A 7,526-nucleotide genomic window follows, 5' to 3' on the forward strand; every position below is an offset into this window, starting at 1 on the left:
AAAGAAGCAATCTTTCATTACTATTTTGAAAAGTAAATCAAAACCAAATATTAAAGAAAGAAGGTGTAGCGCAAGTATGTATCCTTACATATATTTGAATAGAATGAATACACATTCTTTGAAATAACTTATTTATTGTAGACCTAAGATGTGTTTCCTATAAATTTAGTATCTAACTATGCATGTTTAATAATTCCTTCTATGAATATTATATCAGATGATATCTTATGATGCATATACCTATATGGCTATTTAAATGAAAGATTCAAGATATCCTTCATGACTTATATTGCATAAATGTGAATCCAAGTTTATCTATTTCTTATATATCGAACTAAGCAACTAAATCACAACACAGTTTCAACCTTAATTTCTAAACACATAATAACCATTGATCAAATAGAGCCTACCTCTGTAACTTGATACCAAATCGGTGGTGATCAACACAACTCTTGTCCAAATCTGACTGTGACTCTTTCCTCTTCTTTCTTTCTAACCTCTTCAATACTCTTCTTTCACTATGTTTCCAAGTCTGTTGTTCTCTTCTCATTTCACTTCTCTCTATTATATCATTCCTAGTCTTTGTATATTTTTTCCACTATCTTTCTTTGTGTCTGTATTGCGTGCTTATGCTTCTATTTATCCTAATCTTGTGCTACCTTTTCTGCTATCTTTTGGGCTTTTATTTACTGTTATCATTATTTCTGATGCCACATCTATTAGTTGTGAGATCATATAAGTACCAAAAGAATTAGAACTATGAAGGAATGCTTGCATATCGTTCCATGAATTGCAAATATCATCTTAATCATTAAAGAACCCTTCTTCTAATCACCCACGTCACTCTTGATCACACCACGTCTAACAATTCTCCTAAACCTACAGTTTGTGATCAACATAAACACTATGTGTTTGTATAATCGATAATAATCTTGATTTCCTCTAACTTGTGGTTCACAAATAGTCGCCATAAATAGAGTTTTTAAAATTATCGACCTCCTCTTCTTAAAACACATCGGTGTATATCATGCAGAGTGTTATAGTTTGTTACAAACACTTAAGTGCTTGGTACGTGGTAAGATCAATGTTAATATTGCTAAGTTGATACAACTGGTTTCCTAATTCGATTAGTATCGACTTCCTCAAACTCAAAGTTTTCCATGAGTGCGATTAATACCGTACCCTTAGCAACCAATTTCCATTTCACCATGGTGCTAAGTCGACTTTCTTCATATCGATTTTTTAATAACATGCTATAACAGTCGTTAAACTCAAGTCCTAGTCAATAAGACCCGCCACCTTTTTCTTATATATATATATATATATATATATATATATATATATATATATATATATATATATATATATATATATATATATATATATAATGAATACATTTATGAAAATATAAATGTAGAGGTTATAGAACATAAATGTATAAATCATGATTATGTATCTGTATATATACATAATATTCAATGATTATGTATATGTATACATATACATGATTTCAATAAGAAAGTAATCACATTAAGAGTAATCAATATAATTAGACATATACCATAGTTACCTATGTATATATATGTATATGACCGAGTCATATTTATTTGAACTAATATACATATAAAATACGTATATTTATATTATAATCTTGAAAACCAAACATTAAATATAGTTTCAATAAATTACATACTCCTCCACAAAGAATGCTAAATCATAGAGTCACTATTTATTTTCAAATTATTAACAAATTTTGACTTTCATAGACAAATAAAACATAAAATTTGCCATTACTCACAAAATTCATTCATAACGCAAAATCATGCAACAATGCGGACATAAATGTATATATATGACTTCACTACTATGGTGTGTGGTGTGTGAGATTCCTCTAATCTAGCAAAGTCCATGAGCTATATATATAACTTCACTACTGTGGTGTGTGGTGTGTGAGATTCCTCTAATCTAGCGAAGTCCATGAGCTAGGACAACTCTACTTGAACCATGTTCTCGCCTTCATTTGCATTCACCTATCCCTACATCACTTGCACTCAATAGCTCATCAGCGATGACGATCCCAATTGATAGTAAAAATAACACTAGTCATTTAATTGCATTTACATGAGTAAAGTAACACTAATCATTTCATTGCATTTGAATTCTGATTGCATTATCATCATAGTAAAATTTTTATTTCCATTACAATTTCATCTCATAAATGAAACGTATACATTATTTTCCTAATAATATAATTATTGAAAAATATGATTCGTGAAAATGAGCTAGAGATAGTTGGTGAGATGGAAGAAGAAATATGGATATATATATATATATATCTTGGCAAAGAGATATATAGATGTCTAGGAAGATGGTGAGGGAAAGGGAGATGGATAGGTAGAGAGAGGGATACATGTCTATATATATATATATATGGAGAGAGAGAGAGAGAGAGAGAGAGAGAGAGAGAGAGAGAGAGAGAGGGGGGGATGGATACAGAGATATATATGGTGAGATAACGCGATAGAGATATAAGGAAACATGGAGAGGTGGAAGAGGGATAGGGAGATGGAAATGTACTTAAATAGAGATACAAATAAAGAAGGAGACAATTAGACAAAAGTAGACATAATAAACACACACACACACACACACAGAAGGAAGTGAGAGTAAATGGAGGAGATAGTAAGAGAGATAGGCTGAGGAAGGATTGACGGAAAGGGGAATAGAGAGAGAGAGAGGGGGGGTGAGAGGTAGAGATATACGTAGATGAAAACAAAGAAGAGTGGGGAGAGTGGAAAATATAGCTCAATATATAGATTATGAGTGAGAGAGGATGAGATACAAAAAGAGAGAAATATAGAGAGATAAAGGGATAAATAAAGAGATATAGAGATATGGAGATATAGGTGGAGAAAGATATGGATAGAATGAGATAGAGGAGAAAGATGGAGATAGAGATATAAAGTAGGAAGGATGGACAAAGAGAGGGAAACGGAGTGATATAAATAGAGATAGACATAACGGTAGAGAGGGGTAGGAAGAGATAGATAGATACATCTAGGGAGATAGAGGTAGCTATATGGAGAGAGAGAGAGAGAGAGAGAGAGAGAGAGAGAGAGAAGGTGCTAGAGACAAGTAATAGAGATAGGTACACACACACACACACACAGGGGTGGGGGGGAAATGAGAGATAGATAGAGGACACAGGAGTGAGAGAGAATGAAGGTGCTAGAGACAAGTAAGAGAGAGAGAGAGAGAGAGAGAGAGAGAGAGAGAGAGAGAGAGAGTTAAAAAGGGATTTTGTCACATGTATGAGAGGGAGTGAGATATATATAAATAGATAGATAGGTCGAGGGAGAGGAGGGGAGAGAAATGAAGAGGAGATAAAAGTGGAGTTATAGAAAGTAGGAGTGAGAGGGAGAGAAGGAGAGATATCACTTGGTTATTTTTTATAACTAGAATAGTTTATTGTAGCTTTTTTAAGTTGATAGTTTTATATAAACCAAACATGGTACTATATAGTAAGCAAAATAGGAGGGAGGTCTGGATTGTCTAATTGACCTCATAAACCAAAGAGTTAAGTGTCAAGAAAAGCCTTCGGCGTGAATTTCATTTTTAAGAAAGAGAAAAATTGTAAATGAAAAAAATTGAAGATGAGTATTTTTTTTTTCCTTTTGAAATAATACAAGACGCTGTTTGGAAGGCTGAAAATTATACCGGTTCGGCCTTCCATCAAGCAAAACTTGTATGGAAACAGCAGCCCCAAATCGTTATCGGAACAGTCAGAAAGAGCCTTCCATTCTTCACTGAAATCCAAAATTGTATGAGATGAGATTCTGCTGCAGGCAAACATCTTCATGTTATTAGCCTAGATATATTGAGAATTTGAGAGCAATATACAAATTTGCGCATTTGCCATATATGACAATTGACAATATAATCTGTTCCTGTGCCAAAAATCCCGGTCGCTACAGATTAATATTGGAGAAATTCGAACAGTGTTTTAACACTCATGGAACATGTAGGCGCTCTGTATGTTTTTTTATGTGTTTTTTTTAAACTAGAATAGCTGCGTCAAGGGTATTCGGTTTCAAGGTCTGGAGCAAATTGTAACTGTTAAGGTGATACATGGATTTCTACCCTGAGAAGACTGGAATTGCAAGATCAAGTATGCGGGAATGACTGGTACACCTAAAAATTTTACAATAAGAATTCGTAACAGAATTTTCAGAATAAGATTTAATCATATTTTTAAAAAATCAATAAATCTTGCATGAAATCGCAAAAGCCGATAAAAACTAATAGAACTAAACAAAACACTGAATGCATGCAATAAAACCTATTCTTCTTGCATGACATAATGAATTAATTACTGTTTAAGGAAAAATATAGTGTTGAAAAGAAAGCCTCATCGATAGTGAAATCCATTGTTCTTTGCCAAAGGAAGGGAAGCCAGACCATTATTCTGTAACGTTTAGCTGTAAGGAAAAACGGTTTTTGGGTGATTTGAAGTTTAATAATATCAGTTATTTATTTTTGTGAAATTATCTAACAGAACTTTGAGAGTACCTTATGGTAGATGAGATTCAAGGCTGACACTTCCCAATTTATCTTTTATCTTTGGAACTGAAACCTTCATGGTTCAAGATTCTTTAAATTTATACATTAACATAGTTTTTTAAATTGTTCTAATGGTTTATTTCTATCCTTTTACACATTTGAGTCCTATTTATTATTTTATATATATTAAATATATATAAGTTAGTTTTATTTATTACTTCTCCCATGCACTCTATCAATTAATTTTTAATTATTGAATGTTTATTATATCTTCATTTTGTCCATCCTTATTATACAATTAATCCACTTTTTCAAAAGAATAAGGATAAAAAGCCACAATAAAAAAAATAACAATATAATTTTTACAATATAAAAGAATAACTTATTAAAACATAATAATATAATCACATCTTAATAATAATTTAATATTAATTACAATATCATAATATTATAATAATTTAAGAAAAATTCCAATATAAAAAATAATAATTTTTAAAATTTAATAATAAACAAATATAATAATTTCAGCCTACTTTACCTAAATTCCTCTAAACATATATACATTATTTATTTTTCTTACTTTTATTAATTACTAGTTATTTTATTAACTTTATTTTATTTACATTATTTACTTTTATAATTATTTGAAGATAAATATTTATTTACTTATGAATTACTTTATACTTCAAATTTTATAAATACATATTATTTCAAGAAAAAATAATAATTTAAAATAATATTTCTTAAAAATAGCGATTATAAAAACTCAAACCTTTGTGACAATTTAAATATTAAAAATATTTTGAAAATAATATTAATTAAACTAATCGATTTCTCATACATTTATATATATAAAAACCTTTCCAGATCAATCCATGTATTTATAATATTATAATATTAATTTAATTTATAATAAATAATATTTAATTTGACTTAAAATAAAAAAAAATGAAATAATTTTAAAAAATTGCACTACCATTATAAAATCTATTTGTGGCTTAATTTTTTAGGGCAATGGTCTTAAGTAACTCTGAATGTTAAAAGTAAAACAGAGATTAAATATGTTTACAAGTATCACTTAGAGAGGCAATGATCATTTACCAGGTTATAGTGATACTGCAGCTTTACTACTTTCACGTCAATTTAGTAACACTTAATAATGCTACGACCTATAATATGCACGCAATATCCACAGAAAGAGGGGAGATTTAAAAATTCAAATCTCTAGATTGTTGAGTTAAAGTGATACTTTAAGAGGATGACTGGTACTCCTAAAGATTGAACAATAAGATCTCAAAACTGAATTTAATACTATTTTTTTAAAAAATCAATAAATCTTGCATGAAATTGAAAAAGTCTATAAAAACTAATTATAGAACTAAACAAAACACTGAATGCATGCAATATAACTTATTCTTCTTGCATGAAATAATGAATTAGGGTTTGAGGAAAGAAAAATATAGCCTTGAAAAGAAAGCCTCATCGGTAAGCAAATCCATTGTTCTTTGTCAATGGAAGGAAAAGGAAACCATTGTTGTGTAACGTTTAGGTGGGAGCGAAAACGGTTTGATATTGCAGTAAGAAAAGTAGTAGAAAAGCTATATGCGAACGTTCCTTTTACAAAAAGCATAGGTCTTCAAAATTCAGAGGAGCATACAAGCGAGCTGGAACATTCAATATGGTCTGAAATGCCCATGCATATAGTAGAGAGGATACTGCAATTCTTACCAGTCGAATCTATCTATAGTTTGCGCACTGTATCAAAAGAGTTCAATGCTCTTTTACCATATTCATCTTCATTTCTTGCTTTCCGCATATATCATCACGAGTGTATGGCCTACTCTTTCTTGACAGGAAAATGGAAGACTCTTTCCCTCACTTTGCAGCCCAGAATTCGTCAGAGAATTATCTTTATAAAGGTGGAAGGATCAGGGAGGGGTCTGCTTTTACTGAATCATCTAATGTCCCGAAAACTATACATTTGCAATCCACTCAATGGATCTTATTCTGAGCTTGATAAGATATTGATCATGAAAGAAAGATATGTGGCAGCAATCTTGGATGGCGAAGAGAGGAACTCCTACAAGATTGTAACAGTTTCATGCCAGAATATTGAAGTTTATGACTCTTCTAAGAAATCAATTAGGGTTGTTGATAAAATTCCAGCTGGTTATTATCTATTGGAGAGGGTATGGTATAATGGGAGTTTAGTTCTAGGGTTGGGAAAGAAGAATCCTCCCTCAAACAGGACTGGTGAGTCTTACATAGGGTTTTATAGAATTTGGGATTCTATGCCCATTGTTTTAGTGCCATTGCCTGTACAGAACTATAGGTATTTTCGACTGCTCGCATGCAGGTCGTATCTTATAGTGGTAGAAGCAATTGCAGGAAACCCTACTTCTGTAGTTTTATGGGAGTTTGATAGGAATCCCTCTTCTCCTTTGTCATTTTGGAAAGAGATTGCAAGAGTTTCTAGATTTATTGGAGTCGACATTACTACTATTCTTAGTAGCTGTGTGGGCGTTGGGGACTTTATATGCTTCAAATGCTTTAAATTTCATAGAGTTCTTGTATATGATGTAAAGCTAAGGTCCTGGAATTTTCTTCCTGAGTCTCCTTTTGAACTAAAATATGCATCCGATCTTATACCATTTGAACCAAGGTTCGATCTAATACTGTAAAATAATGAACTTATACCATTTGAACCAAGGTTCGATCTGTTACTGTAAAATAATGAGGTTATTTTAATGTACTGTTTTTGTGTTTGCCCTGGGTAGCAAATCTGAAAATAATTCCTAGTCAAACTGTGTATTGATTTGTTATGCATGCGAATAAACTACAGGATGGAGTTAAGTATGACATTAATTTACAGATTTATTAATGTGCATTTATTTTTAATAGAGATAACTAGAACATAATTTATTTCTCTTATCATTTATATAATACTATTTAATTATATTTTTTAT

At 31.1% G+C, this 7,526-nt stretch overlaps 1 protein-coding gene across 1 annotated transcript; it reads left to right on the top strand.

Annotated features, from left to right (window-relative positions):
* Window positions 1-6,071: 6,071 nt before the first annotated feature.
* Window positions 6,072-7,241, top strand: LOC131038797 (F-box/kelch-repeat protein At5g43190). Its single transcript, XM_057971342.2, has one exon. It carries the CDS (start codon window positions 6,072-6,074, stop codon window positions 7,239-7,241), a length of 1,170 nt encoding a protein of 389 aa, XP_057827325.2.
* The last annotated feature ends 285 nt before the right edge of the window (window positions 7,242-7,526 follow it).

This window comes from Cryptomeria japonica, chromosome 8 (assembly GCF_030272615.1).
Source record: "Cryptomeria japonica chromosome 8, Sugi_1.0, whole genome shotgun sequence".
Lineage (NCBI taxonomy): Eukaryota > Viridiplantae > Streptophyta > Pinopsida > Cupressales > Cupressaceae > Cryptomeria > Cryptomeria japonica.